The sequence below is a fragment of the Artemia franciscana genome, chromosome 16 (assembly GCF_032884065.1).
Source record: "Artemia franciscana chromosome 16, ASM3288406v1, whole genome shotgun sequence".
NCBI classification, from domain to species: Eukaryota; Metazoa; Arthropoda; class Branchiopoda; order Anostraca; family Artemiidae; genus Artemia; species Artemia franciscana.
In genome coordinates this window covers 23,045,217-23,068,998 of record NC_088878.1, presented here as the reverse complement: position 1 = coordinate 23,068,998, position 23,782 = coordinate 23,045,217, and the positions used below count along the sequence as shown (strand labels likewise).

General features: G+C 33.9%; 1 protein-coding gene across 1 annotated transcript in view; it reads left to right on the top strand.

Moving 5' to 3' along the window:
- Positions 1-22,717, top strand: part of LOC136037242 (adenosine receptor A2b-like) — a 51,203-nt gene extending 28,486 nt beyond the window's left edge. Inside the window, exons 3-4 of the mRNA XM_065719857.1 lie at positions 2,798-2,908; positions 22,537-22,717. Coding sequence (XP_065575929.1) covers positions 2,798-2,908; positions 22,537-22,677 — 252 coding nt within the window. The 3' untranslated portion in view covers positions 22,678-22,717. The remainder of the gene's footprint in view (positions 1-2,797; positions 2,909-22,536) is intronic.
- Positions 22,718-23,782: the final 1,065 nt, after the last annotated feature.

Below are 23,782 nucleotides of genomic sequence, written 5' to 3'. Positions count from 1 at the left end.
CAGCGTGTCAGAGAACCCTACTGTAGAAGATTCAAGCCCATATATTTAAAAATGTGGAACTTCGTATTTTTTGCCGGAAGACCGATCATGCGACTTGGCATCGAAAGGTGCGTGTTTGTTTGTTTGTTTTTTTTTTTTTTTCGGGGAATCGTATCGACCCAATGGTCCTAAAAGCCACGAGAGGGCTCACTCTAACGGAAATTAAAAGTTCTAGTGCCCTTTTTAAGTGACCAAAAAAATTGGAGGGCACCTAGGCCCCAGTTAAAGTTAAAAAAAAATTTTTGTATTTAATTTTAATCCAAGGAGTAATGTTGACACTTGAAATGCCAAGTGGAAGTAACGATCGTAATTGGACAATCTTGGTATTCTTAGTGTTGATGAACAAAGCTTGAGGGGTGAGAAAGCCATAGCTCGAGTGTCAATTACTGAGTGAATGGAAGGAGATAACAAAATATCTTCTGATCGAACTGTTCAACTGAAAAGTATCTTTAAACAATTGTGCTTTACCCAATAAGAGCTGCTGCCCTTGCTATTTTTTCTATCTGTGATCGTTAGAATCGGAAATTCAGACCTATTCAAGATATTGAGCAATTCCAATTTTCTGAATTTACTCGGCGGAAGAAATTCTGACGTAAATATAAGTCTTTCCAGCCCCTTAGCACTTGTAATCCTAGGAGTGATGTAGACACTTCAAATGCCAAGTGGAAGCAAAGATCGTAATTGGATAATCTTGGTATTCTTAGTGTCGATAAACGAACCTTGAGAATAAGAAAGACATAACTCGAGTGTCAATTAATGAGTAAATGAAAGGAGAAAAGAAAATTAATATTTTATGATCAACACTGTTGAATTGAAAAGTCTTCTTTAAAGAATTGTGAAGAGTGTTTAGAATTAGCCTTTGTACGGACTAAATTTTAACAGCTATTAGTGATAACAGCGCTGTAAGCAGGAATGTAATTTCGTCAAAATTTTGGTCGAGGAAGGGGGTGTATACATATCACATTTTCTTCTCGGAATCTACTGCAACAATGCAGCTTCCTCCACATGGCTGAGGTTTACCCACGAAAATAAACTTTAATTTTGGAACATCGAAAATAATAATTTAAAAGGATATTTCGTTATAAAAACAATCTTTGGCATCATCAAGTGCCTATAAAATATAAAATTTGAAACCACTAATTTATAATCAACTATAAGAAATAATCCAGGTATGTGTAGAGGGGTTGGGTCCTTAAGTCGTTTGGTCCCCATCTCCCTTGAAATTTTAACGTTCTGTTTGAACTTTGCTAGGTACTTCATGCATTAAGTTTATTTATACTTTTTTTTAAACTTCCCCCGTCTCCTGGCGATAACTTTTTTTTAATTTTATCAAGCCTGTGTTAGTAAATAGCACAGGCAGGGCTAGTTTTGGGCCTAACGGCACCCTTCGGCTGATGAATATTTGGAATCTCTTGGACTATTGCATGAAAATATGGAAGCAAGATTATAACGAGGCCAAAAATCAAGGGTTTGTATCAAGAATGTTGAATTTCATATTAAGATCCTGTATCTTCATTGCTGTGCCCCTGTTTAAGGCCTGAAATAGGGAGTGTTGTTTTCTCGATGTCAATTCGTGAGTTCTATCCCAAAATTAAAATTCTATTTTAAGCAAAGTAGTCGTTAGGTAGTGTCCAAAGTTAGAAAAAAAACACTCTTTTCATGAAAATAATTGTGAGCTATGAAAAGATCTCTCGTTCTTGGGGATCCTTTGACTGAAGTTTTTATTAGTTAACTGGGTAAGACGGCCTTAATGTTAAGGATCTATATAATGATTGGTCATTTTGGAAGATATATTTACACAAAAAGATTTCAGAAACAGCGTATCGGCGTTTATCGCCTCATCATTGTTTAATTAGGTTGTTTCATTAATATTAACTAATATTATTGTTACTGTTGTTTAATTATTTTTGGTGATTTATTGTTTTTTTGTGTGTGTAATGTTATTGTCGATTTTTGTTTGTGTTTACGGTACTATTTACCTTTATATATAATTGGGTTATAAATAAATCAATATATATATATATATATATATATATATATATATATATATATATATATATATATATATATATATATATACGAAGCAAAAAAATTTGAGTAAACTTCCAAAGAATACTTTATTCGAAATTGAATTATTAAAATTGCTAGAGCTTAAACTAAATGTATTTGACTTTAGAATCAGTGAACTGTAAAAGCTCATTGTGATTGCTGATTTGACAAAATATTTTGCAAGTACTTTTTTCGAGGTGTGTTTTTTAATAATAATAATAATAATAATAATAACAATTTATTTCTTACCCACTTACAAAAGGGAAAAAGTGGAATACAAGGAGAAAAACAAAGAACTACAAATAACACAAAGAACACAAAAAAAACACAAAAACAGATAACACAAATACAAGAAAAAAAAAGTTCTTACGAAACCGTCCTTTGTTCTTTAATGTCCCAGGAACAAGAGATAGTTTGATTACAGTGTAGCTATTTGTTCTCTCTCTAAAATCCATAACTTTTGAGAGAGGTATATTACAACAAGATTAAAAATAAAAGTACAACCGCCAGTTCGAATCACTGTATCCAAGATGTGGCTGCAATTTATAGTCGGGTAAATAAAAAGATTTTGAGTATATCATAGAGACTCTAACAGTAGTCCAAAAATTAATGTACTGGTTAATTTCGATAATGACTGTGAAATCAAAAATAGCATTAAGAAAATAAGTATTTAATCCTGTGTTTAGTAACTTATGTTTTTCTTTTATAGGCTACAATCCTTGGTGTCACCTTATTTTGCCACGTTCCGTATCTGGTTGTAATAATGATGCGTTATTTTGTCGAAGATTCGTCACAAATTGATCTTTCAGAAGCAAAAAAGGTAGCATTCAATTTCTTTTTCTTTTTCTTCTGCTTCTTCCTTTTTTATTCTTAAATTGAAATTTTAATTAAATGCAGTAATTATTGAAGCTAAATAAGACTAAAAAAGAAATGCATGGTTCTGTGTTAATATGGCGCAAGCCTAGAAAAGCAACTTTGGACGTAAAGCCTCTAAAAATTTAGTGACTAATATTAAACTCGAGATTTTCGGCTATAATTGTATAAGCATGCAATTATATAAGTCTTAAGATATACCTTACACCTATGTAAGTATACATAAGAATACAAGTCTTGTAATCAGTTGTAAGACCAGTGACTCAGTGTGTACTTAACAATCTCCCAGTAGGACTGAAAGGACGCTGGAAGCAAAGTAATATAGAATTGATTCAATATTATATGTAAATAAATCAAATATTTTGAGCCCTTTCATATAATTATGCTGAAATAGGATTCTGCAACTACGTTCTGCATCTGAAACTCCAAACATTATTTAACAAGTGCACTGACAAATATTAAATTAAAGCTAACTTGGATCTTTAAAATTGATTATTTTGCTTTAATACTGCAAAGTCTAATTTTCTAGGCTATCCAATCCTAACTTGCTTTTTTGGCCGTGAAAAATATTTAAGTTAGAGGCAAGCTTTAGTTGCTGAATAACGATTTCTAAATGAAAGATATTAAACATATTTTTGAGAGCGCTACAATCTCAAAGACAGTTTCTTGAGTTATAAGTGCTTCAAAACTGAGAAAATTCATATAAATCCATAAAATAAAAAAGTCAATTTTACTGGGATTATTTGTAGCATTTTGACTCATAAAATTGTTTCTTTTTTATTTTACCAATTAAGTGTTGATTTAACATTTGAATAAATATTATCCCTTTCTAATATTATGTTTTATGAACAAAACTGTAGGAATATAAAATAATTAGTAATATATAAGCAAAAATGAGACTGGACCAAATATAGAAATAAATAGTATTATTCTTAGATTTAAGTAGATGACACTATTTATTACCACAGTCTTAATACATTAAAAATTAAATGCTGTGAAAGGTTTTCATATTGTTGGACCTCTTTGTGTTTGAGCTTCCTCGTGAATTTCTTTATGTTTTTATTATTTATTATACCAATTTTTTGTTTATACCGTTTTAATAAAAATTAGGTTAGATGTGTCAGTATTTAGCTATGAAATCAAATGTAATTTACTGTTTATTATTTTCTATTGCTATCCATTGCTACGCTCTAATGAAATTTGCCTCCTGTCCGATTTAAAATGAGTGAACCTAGAAGATTCCAAATATGGTTATATGATTTTTTTATGTAAAATCCTGGCTTACTCACAAAATTTACCAAGGAAGGTGGGGGAGGGGGCAAGTCTTCAAGAATTGCTTCCAAGTGTAACACAAATTGATTAGCAGCGTGGCCTTTCAAAAGGGTGGTATGTAGTCTGGCCCCTTCATTCCATCTTCCTCCGCAGACACTCTAAATAATACTAAAAAAATTTAGCAAATTGTATATGGATTTTGTCAAAGAAAAAATCTAGTAAATATAACTCCAAGTGCTGATAATCTGATTACGCTTATTAGCAGTTTATATACATTTAAAACAAATAATATTAGCAGTTAAAGCACAATATTTGATTGTTTGTAATATTTCAAACAAAAGTTTAAGAGAATTTGTGTGGAACTCTAGGGTTCTGGAGAGAACTAGCTGCAAAGTGTTCAAACCAGTACTCTATTACTTCAGGAGCAGGTTTTATGTTTCTACTTTTTTTTTTTTAAGAGTAGTAGGTAATTAGCTCACGACTATTTCATTTTAAGAAATTTCTTCGGAAGTTAAGAAAATATGCTCTTCGAGAAAAAGTTTTCCTTTGATAGCTATTAATTTCCTTATACCTAATTGATTCAAATCGTTGTTACTTTTAAAATGCAGATTCCAAATATTGTATTTCTCAAGATATTCTCTAGATGTTTCGTTCTTATATTTACCCTCTTTATATTGGAGTTGTACTGACTTTCCGAGCTGCCCTGACACCTTCATTGAAGTATCATGGCTGATCTGCCTTTTTAAAAACCTATGTCTCATTGCTCTCTCAAAACAAGCTAATATAATATTTAATTATAATATAGGCCATACGGATCCAATATAATAAAGGCCATACGGATCCAATGTTTTATTAAAAAAACAAGTTTTTTCAACTGAAAGTAAGGAGCAGCATTAAAACTTAAAACAAACAGAAATTATGACATATATGAAGGAGGTTTCCCTAATCAAACAACGAGATTTTGAGAAGGGGACAATCCCCTTCATTGCGCAATAACTTCTGTTCGTTTTAAGTTTTAATGTTGCTTCCTAAGTTCAGCTGAAAAAAACTTGTTTTTTTTATTTAATTTCTGTTTTTTATTAAATAATACCAGGAAATCTGGCCCCACCTCCACTTGGAAATCCCCTCCCCACGGAAATATCCTCTAGACAATCCAATCTCGGTGAAAATTAACCCCCGGACAATTACTCTTAACAACTCCACGCGTAAAATTGAGTCAAAAAGAGAAATGAAGACGTGCAAAAAGAATTTTGAATAGTAATTCTGGCAAATTCCCCCGGTGTATAATGTCCCCTAGAAATTTCACCCTTTTGAAGCTTTCTTCCCTAGGTAAAAATTCCCTCGTCAAAATACCCCCGGCAGAAAATTCGTCTCCCCAACCCGAAAATGTACAAATCCTTCCTAGTAACATATACTATGCGTGAAAAATGGGCAAATTTTATAACTTAAAGACCTTTCCCCTGGGGCCATGGAGGGGGGCTCAATTTACATAAAAAGGAATAGTTATTAAGCTTTTCTAGGTCCTTTCAAGGTCATATCTGCAAAAATGTGGAATTTTGTATTTTTGCCAAAAGAAAGATCACGGATGCGTATTTTTTTGTTGTTGTTTTTTTTTGCTTGTTTTTTCCCAGGGGTGATCGTATCGACCATATGATCCTAGAATATTGTGAGAGGGCTAATTTCACCGGAAATTAGAAGTTCTAATGCCCTCTCTAAGGGACAGAAAAGATTGTAGGGCAACTTTAAAAGGCAACTTCTCCAAATGCATCTGATCAAACATTTGAGATTGCCAATTTAATTGAAATAATACAGCGATCAGATAGCAAAAACTTCAGGGCCAACGTACCCCCCAAGAACCCAGGGGAAGCGTTGTGACTCATTTGACTGGAAATTGAAATTTCTGTTCACCTTTTTAAGGGTCATCGAAAGTGATGGTCGGGCATGAATCCCCCCCTCTTTTCCCCAAATGCATCCGATCAAAGCTTTGAGATAGCCATTTTGTTTGAGATATTCCAAAGATCAGGTGACGAAAATTGGGGGGTCCACATAATCCCCCTCCCCAAAAAAACCGGAGGAAGGGTCGTAACTTATGCCCCGGGGTATATAAGGTTATCACGGAAAAGTTGGTCGTATAAACTTCGGAGGAGACTCAAAAAATTAGAAATTGAAAGTTCCAGTTCACTTTTAAAGAGTCAAAAGTTATCTGATGGTGACTGGCCCCCCCCTCCGCCAACCATAAGACCATAAGGCTCAATTTTTTTCTCCAAGGACACTTCATATGCAAGGGGTGGTGTTATAGACTTCAGAGGGGGGCTCATTCAATTGTAAATAATAATTTATAGTGGTCTTTTAAGAGTCAAACGTGATTGGAGGGCATCAAGCCCACCCCCCTCTTTTCACGCCCTATTTTCCCCAAACGCATTCAATCAAAATTTAAGGTTGCCATTATGTCCAAAATAGTCAAGAGAATAAGTAATTAAAATAATTATTCATCGGGAGCTGACAAAACCTCCCACTCTCCCAAGGGCAAGGGCTGTAAGTTATGCAAGCTGTCCAATGTTCATATATAAGGTTTTTACCGAAGGGATAATCGTATAGACTTCGGAAAAGCCTCGATTTAAATTGAAAGTTCTAGCCCCATTTTCAAAAGTCAAGAGCAATCAGACGGTAAGCAACCCCACCCCTTTTCTCTAAATGCTTTCGATCAAAATTTTGAGTTAGCCATTTTGCTTAAAATCGTCCAAATGTCAAATAGCTATGGTTCCGGGTCTGAGCACCCCCAGCCCTGGGGAAAGGGCTTTAAGTTATACTAGCAGTCCATCGTTAACATATAGGTATAAAGCTTCTACGGACGGCGTGGTCTTAAAAATGATCAAAAATGATCAAAAAGTAATAAGCCCCCCCCCCCACCCATTGTGCATTTTCCTCCCAAATGCATCTTATAAAAATTTTGAAATAACCCTTTGTTCAAAATAGTCCTAAATTCAAATTGATATAACTTAAGGGTTGAAAAATCCTCCATAGCCCCCAGAGAAAGGATTGTAACTTATGTAAGTTGCTCCTTGTTAGAAAAATAAAAAAAAACTAGTTTTTTTAACTGAAAGTAAGGAGCGACATTAAAACTTAAAACGAACAGATATTAATCCGTATATGAAATGGGTTGTCCCCTCCGCAATCCCTCGCTCTTTACGCTAAAGTTTGACTCTTCGCCACAATTCTACTTTTTAAAACAATTAAGAACTTTAACGTAAAGAGTGAAGGATTGCGGAGGGGACAACCCATTTCATATACGGAGTAATATCTGTTCGTTTTAAGTTTTAATGTCGCTCCTTACTTTCAGTTAAAAAAACTAGTTTTTTTTTATTTAATAATAAGAAAGCTTGCTCTGAAATCTTTCGAAACAGAATGGAACTTCGTTATTATTTTTATTGTTTAAGAATATATTTTATCTTATCTAAATTCATAGTTCTTGATGGATAAATTTTTTTTAAATTAGTCAAATCTTCAATTTGTCAAATCTTTAAAACCTTCGTTGCTACTTTGGATTTTCCTACCATTTTTCGGAACCACCCTTTCTATCGTCATTCACAATTTTCTATAACTCTGTTTTCATCCAAATTCAACTTTAGAATATCTTTTGCAATTGTACGTTCAAATATAGAATCGAATGTCCATTTCTGTCGCTGTTCGAGCCATTGGCCTGAATTTTAATCATCGAAACTAAAAATAAAGAATTGTGTTACAACATTGCTTTCCATGAAAGATGTGACTTTTCAAGGGAAAACCAAAGATAACTGAATTTTGCCTCTTTTTCCTTTCTTTATTTCTGGTTAAATTTATCAAAGCGTTTTTATTATGTACATCCTAACCGAATGGTTAGGATGTACACAAGGCTTTTCGCGCCGAAATCTTTTTCGTGCCGAAAAGCCGAAAAGCTTTTCGGCTTTTCGTGCCGAAATCACAAGCGAAAAGTCGCTGGTTCGAGTTTCGGTAGTGGCTGTTATTTGGTTTGAGGCGATGTTTAGTGAAATTTCACTGTAGGACAAGCTGAAAGTTAACTCACTTTAGATTGTTGCCTAGAAGAATCTACAAGAATATATAGGAAGCGTCGGATGATTCCCCCCCAGGCTTCCACTATGCGAAGCTAATTGTTCCGTATGTAAAAGTTTGTTGTTACTTCTTTTATTTTGATTCCAGCCAGATATTGCAATTACCACTGTAAAATTCGAGATTACTGTGATACGATTACTATGATATAACGGTCATCCCAACTGAAGAGACTTTCCTGATTTTATGCTGTTGTTTCCATATCTAACATCTAAATCTACATCTAGATCTCATCAAAAGTTCGACCTAAACCAACCGCAAACTCCTCCCATTGAGCTCTCGGTTACTTATATACTTCACTAATCACAAACATATTCCTGTCAATTGCACTCTGAAGGGTAAGAGTCCAGCATTGCCTTCTTCCCAAATGTAAAAATCCCCCTCTAATACTTGATGCAGAGTGAAATACCCCCTGAAACAGTTGAACCTAAATCAGTAGAATATGAAGAAAATAAAAATTTGAAGATTGGATTTAATCAATAATGTAATTTGATTTTTATGTTTAGACATGAGTTCTCACAAGGAAGGTAGGAGATTTTGATTGGACAAGAGCTATTCGTACTGAAAGACTATATTAAGATAATATTTAGAAAATTTCCAAAATTACAAAAATAATGAAAATGGCCAAAATTGCAAACTTTCAAAGAGACAAAAAAAAATCCTCATCGTTATCTTTACTGTTTGGTTCATATTTTACTTTTATTTACTGTAGTATGACTTAGTAGTATGAATATTCACTTTAGATTTTACTTCATTTTTTATAATAATGTCTCTTAATTTAAGATTTATTTCTTAATCAGATTGATTTCTGTAAAATGTATTTTTAATAAAATTCTCTGCATTTGGCTCAAAAAAATGTATTAAAACATAAAGACTAAATCAAATCTTTTGTTTTACTTACTTGCTTAATGTCTGAGTGAAATGTAGGATATCGTAGCTTTTAGGATTATATTTTGAAAAAGGAATGGGAGAAAAATTTCCGCTTTTTTATTGACCTTTTATAGCTGTAATTGTATTATCTGATGGAAAACATAATAAAAATACTGGATCAAATTAAATTATAAGCAAAACTGTAAGTTTCAGCTTTTCCATCTTTTTTCCTGAAACTAATACCCTTGTGTGAAATAACTTCTTTAAATGATCGGGTAAAAATGTAATCTTACTGGTGAAACTAGTTAAGTGAAAACTCCTCCAATCATTTATATCTTAAAACTTTAGAAAAAGATTTAATTTTCAATGAAAATGGCTCCCATATGCAGTAATGCTGTCTTTGGTATAGTGGACATCACAACAAATAAAAGGAAATTTTGATAACCAAAAATCAGCAAAAAGTAAGCTGAGAAAATATATGAGAAGATGTAGTTGGGCATTAACAGATTATTTATTTTTGAATTTTTAGGACGAAAAATGTAGTCAAATTCAATTAATAAGTTTTATTATTTATTTTTTAACGAGGCAATACAGACAAGATGTGATGCTTCTAGCTTCAAAAATTTGAAACAACAGAAGTAAAAAACTTCGAAAATTGAGGTTTTCAGACTTGAACTAAACTAAGAGGCGTATAGGGGCTCAATTTTTTAATTTTATTTTGATGACCTTGTAACTTTGTGAGTCTTAAGTTTTCTATTTCAATATTTTAACATTTAAATGACTAAATTTCAATAACTCAAATGAGCAATTCAAATGGCTCAAAGAGTTACTTGATGGCCTTTTCGGACAATTGAATATAAGAAAAATGGCTCAATGGCTCAAAGGCTCAAATGGATCAAATGGTTACTTGATAGTCTTTTCAGATAATTGAATAAAAAAAACCGGCTCAAAGGTACAGCTGGCTCAAAGGGCTACTTGATGGTCTTTTTAGACAATATAATAAAAAAAATTAAATTTATGAGTTGAAAGTAAGGAGCAAGATTAAAACTTGAAATGAACATAAAATTATTCTGAATTAGCTACCCCTTCGTTGTATTGTATCACATTAACGACGCTACTTGACTACTAAGGTCCCTGCGTCGGCCCTGCAGTGTATTGCTGCAGCATGATTCGATCTCTGGGTCCCGTATGCTACCCCTTCATCAATACTTCACTTTTCACGTTTGAATCAGCTGCCCCTTCCTCAATACCTCACTTTTCACGTTTGAGTTTTTTAGTACTTTAAAAAAGATTCTTGTTCTAATTAAACAACCCTTGTGTTTCAGGAGTCATTCTGAAAGAATAGCTAAGAAAGTCAAACTTTTCACGTTAAGGTTTTTCTGTCAGTTTGCGAACCAATTCAAAATTTAAAAAGAGGTGATGAACCCAAAATCAAAAAGTGGAGAAGTTATTCAAAATATGGTTTGGGGTGTTGCCCTCCTGGACACCATTCCTACTAATGCCCAAGAGTCATTTGTTTTTTATTCAATTTTAGATGTATTTTTTTTTGTTTTTTTTTAATTAAAAAATTTGGACACTAAAAGAGAACCAAAACTTTGGGAAAATTGGGATATAAAGTTAAAAATTTTTATGAAATACCCTTGGGTGACTTTGTCAAAACAGTTAGAAGAAGTCAGTAAATTGTAAAAATCAGTGCAAAACGGTAAAAATCTTGACTTTTTTCAATGGGCTCTGGGCTATGTATGGTTGACTATTCACGATTAACTATATACGGTATAATTGGCTAGTACACAAGCTCTGGTTTTACATGAAGCCTGACACTTGAACCTATTTCTTTTCAAGCAAGTCATGTCTAATTAAAAGGAATGAGAAATATATAAAAGATACATTTTGGCGATTTAACTTCGGAATTAACATGGCAAAGTGAGGGATCAAAAGCTACCATTGCCGGTTATAATATAGCTGTTGGTGACTTTATTATAAAAGTTAAAAAACTAAAGAAAATTCAACATTTGATAGGATTAAACTACAATGCAATAAGATTAAAGCTGATATTAATCAATTTGTTGGGACATTTTGACACCCTTTTACTTTCAAGAATTATTCAAGAGCAAAGTCTTGTCTGCAGAAAATGCGCATATTTGAACTTTGAAAATTCGTGGTAGGATAAGCAGCCTAGATAACTTAAAGGTGGTAGTCCTACTGATGACAAAATTCTCTCCGCCTAAAAAATGCCTCTTAGTATACTTTCATTTGAAAAAAAACGTGCTTTATATCTAATTTCATATTTGTTTTCAGGTCATGGTGGAATTCCCCCTATTTGAATTTTTTCCGTAAATCAACCCCCCTCTTAATGGAAAATTTTCTCCTATGAAAACTTTCCTCATTGAGAATTTCTCCTGGTGATGATTCCCTCACTGTGAATTTCTCCCGTCAGAGAAATCTTCTTCACGTAAAAAATCAACCAGAGAATTCCAACTCATTTGAAAATTTCCCCCAAACAATATCACAGAGTATCTCTACATGTAAAATAGGGTCTCCGAGGAGAAACTAAAACTAATATGATGAATTTTGCATATGAATTCTGGCAAATATCCCATCATGTAAACTTTACCATAGAAAGTTCACCCTTGAATACTTCCATTGTGATGGGAAATTCTCTTCGTTGACCATCCTTCCCTACATCCCCCTTTACCCAAAAAAATGTTTGTTTAATTTCCAATAGCAAAATACTATATGTAAGCAATGGGAAAATTTCATAACCTGCGGCCCTTCCTCCGAAGGCTAGTGGAGTAATGCCATCCCCAAAGACACTGTTATTGGACCTTTAAACGGCTTTAGGGGGCAAAAAGAGCCTGGAAGGGGGGCAGTTGCCTCCCAATATTTTGGTCACCTAAAAAATGTCATTATAAATTTTAATTTGAGTCTAAATGATCCCTCTCCCAATATTATGTAACTCTAATGGTAAAACCATTGGTTCAGTAAGATCACTTCATAAGAAAAAAAAGAGCACGTATCCATGATCACTCTCCTGGCCAAAAATACTAAATTTTTTCTATGTCCGTTGATTCTCTAATTACAAGTAATTTACCTTCAAGCCATTGGCCAATTGAAGACAAAGCCAAGACGGATAGTCTGAGTAAGAGGCAAAGCTGGTGTGATCATTTTTCAGGATTGTATAAAAATGATGCAGTTTTCACTTACTGATATATAGTTGGTCATGCATCCATCCATCTTTGGGCAAAACTAAGGTAGATGGCCATAGAACTAAGGGATGATTGAGATTTCTGGTTTGACTAATGAATAACAATGTCAGCAGGACTTTTATTTAAAAGAGAGGGACTGAATTTGATTGGAATCAGGGGTGAACAAGTGACCTTAGCTTAATAGGCTTGCCCGCTTGGAGTCTCATTCGGACTACTGTGTTTTAAAATTGACACATGACAAACAAGTATCCTGGACAGGTAGGCAAACGGGGAGACCTATAGTTCTCCAACTGACTAAATGCTTTCAAATTAAGTTCATTTGGGATGACTTAGTGTAATGCCACGCTAAGTCAACCTAAATGAACTTAGTTTGAAAGCAGTAACGTTACTACCTGTATCTTTAATAGAATTAAATAAAAAAAACAAGTTTTTTCAACTGAAAGTAAGGAGTGACATCAAAACTTAAAACACACAGAAATTACTTCGTATATGAAAGAGGCTGCTTCCTCATCAACGCCCCGCTCTTTACGCTAAAGTTTGACTCTTTCTCTCAATTCTTCTTTCTAAAACAGTAAAAAACTTTAGCGTAAAGAGCGGGGCGTTGATGAGGAAGCAGCCTCTTTCATATACGAAGTAATTTCTGTGTGTTTTAAGTTTTGATGTCACTCCTTACTTTCAGTTGAAAAAACTTGTTTTTTTTATTTAATTTCTGAACGTTTTTGAATCAATGCATGTTTTGATTTTGGCTCTCCGCAGAGGAATAATCAAAACGAAATTTGCATATTTTTTTTTTGGCTCAATGGCTTTCTCATAATTTTGATCGAATGATTTTGAGAAAAAAAGAGCGGGGGACGAAGCCTAGTTGCCCCCCGATTTTTTGGTTAATTAAAAAGGCAACTAGAACTTTTAATTTTTTACGAATCTTTTTATTGGTAAAAGATTTACGTAACTTATAAATTAGCTTACGTAAAGAACTTTTGTATTCTCATGTTTTTATTACATATATGGGGGGATTCGCCCCATCGTCAGTACCTCGCTCTTTACACTAAAGCTTAAATTTTATCCCAATTCATTAAGAATGACCCCCTGAATCACAAAAGCCGTAGAATAAGTAGTTGAAATTACCGAAAATACTTTAGCGTAAAGAGCGAGGTATTAGAAGGAGGTGAGCCCCTCATATGGGTAATAATTTCTGTTTGTTTTAAGTTTTATTGCTGTTCCTTACTTCCAGCTGAAAAAGCTTTTTCACTTTTATTTTTTAATTGTTTTTTTTTTTAAATAATGCTAGTAAATCCTGCTCTCCCTTCATGGAAATTTTCTTCTCCCATTACAAATTCTCGAAGGAAAGTTCCCCCAGCATATCCCCCTCTTCTCAACCCCTCCCCCAAACCAAAAAAATCCTCCTGAAAACGCCTGTATACTTCCCAATAACCATTACTATATGTAAGCACAGGTCAAAGTTTGTAACTTGTTACCCCTCCCACGGGGACTGTGGGGGAGTAACTCTTCCCCAAAGACATAGTTATAAGGTTTTTCGACTACGCTGAATAAAATGGCTATCTCAGAATTTTGATCCGTTGACTTTGGGAAAATAATTAGCGTGGGAGGGGGCCTAGGTGCCCTCCAATTTTTTCGGTCACTTAAAAAGGGCACTAGAACTTTTCATTTCCGTTAGAATGAGTCCTCTTGCAGCATTCTAGGACAACTGGGTCGATACGATCACCCCTGGGAAAAAAAAAACAAAACAAAAAAACAAAAAAACAAATAAACACGCATCCGTGATCTGCCTTCTGGCAAAAAATGCAAAATTCCACATTTTTGTAGATAGGAGCTCGAAACTTCTACAGTAGGGTTTTCTGATACGCTGAATCTGATGGTGTGATTTTCGTTAAGATTCTATGACTTGTAGGGGGCGTTTCCCCCTATTTTCTAAAATAACGCAAATTTTCTCAGGCTCGTAACTTTTGATGGGTAAGACTAAACTTGATGAAACTTATATATTTAAAACCAGCATTAAAATGCGATTCTTTTGATGTAGCTATTGGTATCAAAATTCCATTTTTTAGAGTTTTGGTTACTATTGAGCCGGGTCGCTCCTTACTACAGTTCGTTACCACGAACTGTTTGATATAAGTTTTTGGTGGAATGGTGGTTGTATTAACTTTGGAAGGTACTCATTTGACCGAAAACGAAAACTTTTAGTTCTTTTTTTAAAGATTCAAAAGTGATCATTAAGCATTTAACCCAGGCCCAACTTTCCCAAAGGGCATCCAGTCAAAATTTTGAGATAGCCATTTTGTTCAAAACCGTTTAAAGGCCAAATAAATAATACTTCCGGGTATGAAACCCCCCTCCCAGTTCTGGCGAAATGTTTCAGAGCTAAGGAACTTGCTTATTGTTCCTTTGATACTTTGTTTCGCTTCATACCTTGTTTGCTTAGATGCTTTCTTTACTTTGATACTTTGGTACTTTGATACTAGTTTTGATGCTTCGATGAAAGTTTGATATTGAAAAAAAAATGATTTTAATATAAGGCATTTTCTAAGAACTTGGAACTTTTTGCAATCCCAAACGAACAAAAATAATTTAAAAGAACTTTCCAAAAAAGATGTTTTTCAAAGGAAAATAAAGGACATATTAAACTTAAGATCAGCTGATACAAATACCGATTAAAATTCAAACTAGATACGACAAGAAAAATACTATTAAAGAATAAATGAAACCCTAAACGAAGATAAATTAAACATACAATCATAGCAAAATAACATACAACTAGTAAGCTACTAATATAAATGAATAAATTACAAGAGATCAAACAGTTCGTGGTAACGAACTGTAGTAAGGAGCGACCCGGCTCAATAGTAACCAAAACTCTAAAAAATTGAATTTTAATATCAATAGCTACATCAAAAGAATTGCATTTTAATGCTGATTTTAAATATATAAATTTCATCAAGTTTAGTCTTACCCATCAAAAGTTACGAGCCTGAGAAAATTTGCCTTATTTAGGAAAATAGGGGGAAACACCCCCTAAAAGTCGTAGGATCTTAACGAAAATGACACCATCAGATTCAGCGTATACGAGAACCCTACTGTAGAAGTTTCAAGCTCCTATATATATAAATGTGGAATTTTGTATTTTTTGCCAGAAGACAAATCACGGGTGCGTGTTTATTTGTTAGTTTTTTTTTGTTTTTTTTTCCCAGGGGTCATCGTATCGACCAAGTGGCCCTAGAATGTCGCAAGAGGGCTCATTCTAACGGAAATGAAAAGTTCTAGTGCCCTTTTAAGTGACCAAAAAAATTGGAGGGCATCTAGGCCCCCTCCCACGCTCATTTTTTCCCAAAGTCAACGGATCAAAATTTTGAGATAGCCATTTTGTTCAACATAGTCGAAAACCATAAAAACTATGACTTTGGGGATGACTTACTCCCCCACAATCCCTGGGGGAGGGGCTGCAAGTTACAAACTTTGACCAGTGTTTACATATAGTAATGGTTATTGGGAAGTGTACAGACGTTTTCGGGGGGATTTTATTTTGTCTGGGGGTGGGGCTGAGGAAAGGGGGCTATGTTGGAGGATCTTTCCTTGGAGGAATCTGTCATGGGGGAAGAAAAATTCAATGACAAGGGTGCAGGATTCTCTAGCATTACTATAAGAAAACAACGAAAAATAAACATGAAAACGTTTTTTCAAATGAAAGGAAGAAGTAGCATTGAAACTTAAAACGAACAGAGATTATTATGCATATGAGGGGTTCTAAAAATACTTTAGCATAAAGAGCGAGGTATTTAGGAGGAGATAAATACCTTGCTCTTTATGCTAAGGTATTTTTAGTAATTTCAACTATTTATTCTACGGCCTTTCTGATTCAGGGGCCATTCTTAAAGAATTGGGACAAAACTTACGATTTAGTGTAAAGAGCGAGGTATTAACGAGGGTACAAACCCCCTCGTATACATAATAAAAATATAAGGTTATGAAAGTTTGTTACGTAAGTTAATTCTTAAGTTACGTATATTTTTTACTAATAAAAACGTTCGTTAAAAATTAAAAGTTTTAGTTGCCTTTTTAAGTAACCGAAAAATTGGAGGGCAACTAGGCCTCCTTCTCCACCCCTTATTTCTCAAAATCGTCTGATCAAAACTAAGAGAAAGCCATTTAGCCAAAAAAAGAACTAATATACAAATTTCATTTTAATAATTTATGTGCGGAGAGCCAAAACCAGACGTTCAGAAATTAAATAAAAAAAACTAATTTTTTTAGCTGAAAGTAAGGAGCGACATTAAAACTTAAAACGAACAGAAATTACTCCGTATATGAAATGAGTTGTCCCCTCCGCAATCCCTCGCTCTTTACGCTAAAGTTTGACTCTTTGCCACAATTCTACTTTTTAAAACAATTAAAAGCTTTAGCGTAAAGAGCGAGGGATTGCGGAGGGGACAACCCATTTCATATACGGAGTAATTTCTGTTCGTTTTAAGTTTTAATGTCGCTCCTTACTTTCAGCTAACAAAATTATTTTTTTTTATTTAATTACTATTAAAGAGTAAATGAAACCCGAAACGAGCAGAAATTAAATAAATAGTCATAGCAAACTAACGTACAATTGGTACTTATGCAAATGAATAAATACATCTTAAAAGGAGTTGAATATGCAAATCGAGCTTGAAACGAACAAAAATCTCTGCAAACAAGAGTTCGGGTTTTCTTTCTCTCACTGTACAAGTCTAAAACTGCTGTGTAATTGGTGGCGCTTTACTGAAAACGAATTACGTCATAAATATTTTCTGTTGTACTAATTACAACGTTTAAAACCAACCCAAAAATTAAAGTATAATTAAACTTTGAAGTGATGGGCTCTCAGCAATTAATATCATTTTATATCGAATATTAAATTTAATTTTATTAGTTCTATCAAAGACTGTCAAAAACAAATATAGTTTCACTACAAAAAGGAATTTGGATACTGCCTTAGCTTTAAAACTCTAAAGATTACTCTATCACTGGTGCTTCACTAAAAACGAATTATATTACAAACATTTTCTTTTCCAGTTATTACAGTATTGAAAATGAAAATAAAAATTACAGCGAAATAAAATCTTAAACTGAATATCTTTCAACAATTGATATCACTATATATCAAATATTCAGTTTGATTTTATTTGTATTTTCCAAGACCGTTCAAGACGCATGTGGTTTTCAGAAAAGCGCCAATGAGTAGTAGGCGCCACCTCAATAAGCTCAAAGGCTATTAGAACAAGAAGAATACAAATACAGGCTCCAAAATTTACATAAAACTCAAATAGTCTAGAATGCCAAAATCCTTCACAAAAAAACAACAACAGAGAAACTAAAAGAGATAAACAACTATTTGCCAGGAAGAAAAATCCGCACTTTGTTTGGAGTTTTGTCCTTCTGAAGACTTTTTATTATTTAATAAAATAACTGGAAAATAAGGAATTTAACATAAAATAATTTTATATGCTACAATTCTCTGGGCAATTTTACAGGGTTTTACAGAGGGGAGGGGGTCCCCTGCCCCAGTATCCCCAAGATGGGTTTAAAGGGTACCCTATCCCTTCGAATCTCAATCCCAACACTTTTTTAGAAACTTCTTCAAGGCGCAGATGTTTGTTACATTATAGGAAATGTTTTCTAAAATATATAGGTGCTTGTTACGCAATCGGGTTTGTTTTCTGAGAGATGCTGGTGCTTTTCTACCTATAAGGAATATTTTCTGAAAGATTTAGGTGCTTGTTACATCATAAACTTTGTCTACTTTTGCAAATGGATGCAGCTGGTTGTTACATAGTAGGGTTTACTTTCTAAATGATGCAGATGATTGTTATGTAATATGGTTTATTTACTTAAGGATTTCTTGGCTGTTACGTTATATTATTAGCTTTCTAAGAGACGAGGGTGTATGTTACATAATAGGGTTTATTTTACTCACACAAATGGATGCAGGTGTATGTTACGTAATAGGGAATGTTTTCTTCAAGACATTTCAAGATGTTTTTAAGACATTTTTCTTCAAGACGTTTCCAAAATGTTTCACGACGTTTCAAAACGTTTTAAAGATATTTTTCTTCAAGACATTTTACAAGATGTTTCAAGACGTTTCGAAAATATTATTCTTCACCAAGTTTTTCAAGACATATAAAGATGTTTGTTCAAGACATTTCAAGACGTTTTTAAGATATTATTCATCATGACGTTTTTTCAAGACCTTTCAAGGCATTTCAAGATGTTTTTAAGACATTTTTTCTCAAGATTTCTTTAGCTGCTATGTAATAGGGGGTCGTTTACTTATGTTAAGGATGACGCAATCTCGCCCGACTTGTTTCTTCAGGGCCTGTGGGGAATACTTGCTTGTAACTGAGCATATCTTCTTTGACTTTTCGCCGAGTCCACATTTAAGTGCACCATTTGAGGGATGGGTTAATTGCCCCCTTTGGATTTTGTACCCACCTCCAGATTCCTAAAAACACATCCTTTGCTATTTTCAAAGAGAATAAACCTTTTTTAGTATTTTCATTGCAGAAAATTGAAAAAACACCAGGATTCCCCTCTTATATTTAAAAAAAAGCATGCTTCCCCTCTACATTTTTGTGAATTGATGCCCTTGCATGGAGTTTACAGCCAAAAATGACCGCTGCCATTAAGTGGCTTACAGTATCTTACTTTTTTCCAATGTATTACTGCAAAAAACCTCTTGCCTTGGCTATTCTAATTTTTACACAATAAAAAGTGATATCAAAACTGAAAACGAGCGAGAAATAGTATGGCTATTTTTTTATTTAATGTTTAAATGTGATCCTTGGCTACTATTAAAGCCCTTTTCTGTTCGTTTTTTTTTTTGTAAACAGAAATCTTCACGGCACTATGATTCACAGTTAGGCAATAATATGCGTTTTATATCGGTGGCAAAAGTGAATCTGACCGTTCCGGTGTCTTGAACCTATTTTGATATTTAATTTGTTTCAATCTTGCCGATTTACAATTTAAGAAGTTGCCTCTTTTCCTAACTTTTATTTAATTGTAATAGGATTGGAAGAAAACGGTAATGAAGTGAAAATCTATTGGTGGTAAAATTTATGCATAATATCCCTGTTCGAAAATAAGACGAACAATCACTTCAATCTTAAAAGTGAATTCTACGAAAATTGGAAAAGAAAAATCAATTCTTAGTACCAGTTTATTGACCTGGTATTTGTTTCGGCAAAGCTCTCAAATTTAGATAGTCAGCTGACACTTTTTTACTCTCCTTCGGCTGCGCATGCATTCAATCCCCTTCCCCCAGCCCAATGGTCGAGAAAAATCGTAAAATTCAAAAGAAAAAAATTTCATAGGTTTGAATATTTTCTGGATTTGGTTGAGGTCGCTCAAACGTATTTCTTATCTTGTCACTACCTATGTTCGGCGGAAGTGAATGTTGTACATTTGTTTTGTTTAATTTTTAGTAATTTCAGTTATACCTAGTTTTTCTTTAGAATTTTTCTCTTTTCTATCTTCCCTTCTTGGTTGTATGTGTTTCATTCAATTTGCTTTGATTTTATGCTATTTCTAATTTTAATTGGAATTTTTTTTTGTTCTCATCTGCACGGAAGACACCTTGTCTGAAACAGGCGTAAAACAAGTATTATTTTCCACTTTTATTGTTTTTTTTTTAACTGGACTCAAACCTGTTTATTTCTTTAAAACACATCATTTCATTTTTAGAAAACATACTTCAAGTTCAGCTTTATTTTATTTCTACAATATATGAAAGGACAATTATGGCTGAAGTTAACAACCCCTATTGAAAGTGTAACTATTAAGAAGGGTTGATCGGGTACACAGAGGTTGTCGAGCTCCAAAGCTCACAGATGGCTTACAAATTTCCATTTTTTCTTTCAATAATCTTCGTTTGGTTGGCCCACATTAAGCTCCTTATGTCACATTAGACTTCACTCCTCACAAAAATATATTGCTTCAATAGTAATAAAAAAGAAGTAGAGAAACATAGGAGCTCTTACCTAATCATAAACAATATCAGGATACAGTCAAAATTCTCTACTCAATAAAAGTTAACACATCAATATACCGTTTGACAAATTTAAATATGTCGAAAAACGCTATATTTACATAGCTGATGTTCTGTAGAAATCCCTGCCGATTAAGACGTGTTTGTTCATAATTTTCAAATTCATCGTTTATCTTCCCAAGTTTAAAGAAAAAGAAAAACAATGGTTAGCTTTGTGAGGCTTATAGAGCCTCAAGTTTTAAAATTTTGTAGTCTAAGAGGTATCAAAACATATCAAAATTATGTATAAAACATAATAGCGGAATCACCAAGGTCACTACCGTTCTATGCTGGCCTATAAAACTATTATTGTAGATGAGTCTTGTCTGATGTAGGAACTAGCTCTTTATCATAATCGTTACCTGGTATTTACAACTAGTGCCAGTTACAGAAATTGAGGGGAAGTAGGGGGCTAACTCCCTTCCTCTGTTTGAGGTTAATAAATTTGAGAGAGAAAAAAAGCACAGAACGATGAAAATATGTCTCCATTGGGGTTTAATTTTGTATTGTCCTGCCCTTCCCCTTTTAATAAAGATGCTTCACTATTGCCCACGAGTTGATATCTCCGAAATCCTTACAACTATTTGAGAAAGACCTTCATTATCGCATATCGAAATTTAGTCCTTCTAAACTCAAATTGTCTGAAACATTCAGCCTGTTGACTAATACTTTTAACATCAAATGTTCAAATCATCAAGAGCAAGGTTATGTAAGGGTCACTGGAAATCCTTAGTTCAAGTGTTATTTTGTCATTTCTTGTCTATTCAAAATATTTGAATGCTTTTCATTGTTAGTTTGAATTACAAAAATCGCTACGTGAGAATATACAAGTCGTCATTAACTACAAACTAGTCGTTCAATTAAAAACATCATATATATTTTGCATAATAAGAATTAGATAAGCCACACATGGGTATCAGCCCTACTGTTTCGATTGGCTAAGTCTGGGAAATACCTAGACATGTAGTAAGTTCAAACTGCAACTGCTGAGATATATTTTGCTAATAGATAAGTTGCAGGTCTTCCCACATTGAAAAATTAAATATATGAGTTGGTTTTCGCCAAGTTCGTCAGACATTTGCCACGCGTGGCAGCTTAAGTGGAACCCCAGAATGTACACCAGGTGGAGAAAGTTGGGGAGCCATCAGTATAGATTGATAATTTATTGAGCGCAATAAAAGTCATATAAAAGAATCCCAAAATTTAATCACCTTAAAATTTGACATGATAACTAAAATTCGACTTAAAAACTGCCACTTACAAAAAAACATAAATAACACTAAAAAAGAAAATGAAGAACGAAATGTGAAAAATGAGTGTACCATTAAAACTACAAATTTTAATATAGCTCTGTCTCTTTTGCCCAAAAATTCTATCTAAATCTGGAAACCTAGACCCTTAACTTAAGTTTTTGAAATTCAAAAAAAAAACTGTTTGTTCGTCGTTGGTGTGTAAGGCAAATACTGCTTGAAATATTAATAAGGAATGTGATAAAGAGTACTGATAAGGGAAAGGAGGGTATAGGAATACTGGGGGTGTTTATAGACGTTGTATTTTGTACACTGACTTGAAGCCAGGAAAATGTGTAGCTAGTAGCCACCCCTCCCTCTTCTTTCCTTAGTGGGTAGTAGTCAGTAGGAACTTTTGAATTCCTGCAGAGAGCATAAATATCATTTGAACATAGATATTACATTGAGCACAGATATCATTTGAACATAGATATTACATTGAGCACAGATATCATTTTAACATAGATATCACATTGAGCACAGATATCATTTGAACATAAATATCTCATTGAACAGAGATATCATTTGAACGTACTTTTTGAAAGCTTTGTGAAAGCTTTTGAATTGAAATAAAATGTGACAGAGAATTAATAAACATATTGTATCAAGATTTATTAGATTGACTTACCCTTTTTTTTACTTTCATTGTATAAGTGCTTTCTTCCATTAACGACATCCCTCAGATGTTGAACATAAATATTAAATTTCTTTTGATAAGGATAGTTCAAGGGACTAACCAATTTCATTCTGGACTTTATTTCAGCTAACAGTTGTGCTTTACATGGGAAAATCAGCAGTAAATCCTGTTATATATGGATGGAAGAACACAGAATTTAGAGACAGCTTTGACCGCCTGCTTCAACGTAGTTCAACGAGAAGATCGATGTCAATGAACTCATGTTGATAGTAACCTCTTCTTACATAATTATATATATATTTGTTTATATTCTTTTGTCTATAAAATTATTTTCAAAGTCAAGCAGGTACGCAGGAATTTATGTCGGGGGGCTCCAAACATTTAGTGGGGTAAAATTCAAAAACAAGAACAAATCTATAGAATAAACAAATCCAGAAATAATGGTAAAAAAAATTCCAGAAGTTTGACATTTTAAGAGGGGATATATTGAAATTTCATAGGAGGTCCTAGCCGAGTGGTTAGTGCACTAGAGTTGAAATCCTGAGGACAGGGGTTTGAGCCCTGGTGTCGCTGGCTATTAGTTCGGAGTGAGAGTCAAGGGCTTGGCTCTGTTAGCTTAGCCAGAGTAGACTCGGCTCTAATTGGGTACCTGGAGAAATCTGGGGGGGGGGGAAACACGGGAAGCGTCGGATGATTTACCCCCAACCACGAATTGCACTTCCATCCGGAAGCAGAAAATCAAGAGATTGACACTTGCGCTGCGCAGACCATTGATCAGCATGGAAAAAAATTTTATATGCCAAAATCTAATAACTTAGATAACATAGTCACACCAAATGTTTGGAAAGCCCTTATCTCCCGAAGATAGCCTTTGAAGTCCGTTATACACTGCTCTTGTCCTAGAGGGTGCCCATAAAAAGATATGGAAAGACAACTTATTGTCTCTCAACATGCCATACCTTCTCCGCCTGGCAGAAAATAGAAGTCGATATAGGAGTTACACCAATAGACTGGTGAAAGAGGAGGCTCCAAAACAACCTTTCAAGATGAGTGGGCCTAATTCAGTCTTTACATAGTCCTTTTTCAATAAATCTTACCGTTAGTTGCTTGGCGGCTTCAGTGCAAAATATAGAATGACCTGGAAATGAAATTGGCACATATCCTAGGACCGTCACCCACTGAACTTGTTTGGCTCGTTGCTGAAATTTTCAATCAACAAAAATGTTTTGAATACCCTGTTTTATCCTTAAACCTTATGCTTTTTATATGTTCATCAAATAGTGAAATCAGATATCAAACAGCAGATATAACAGTAAAATAAAGCATTCCAACGCTTATGGAAATTTATCTTAAAATAGGGGCTATTAATTTG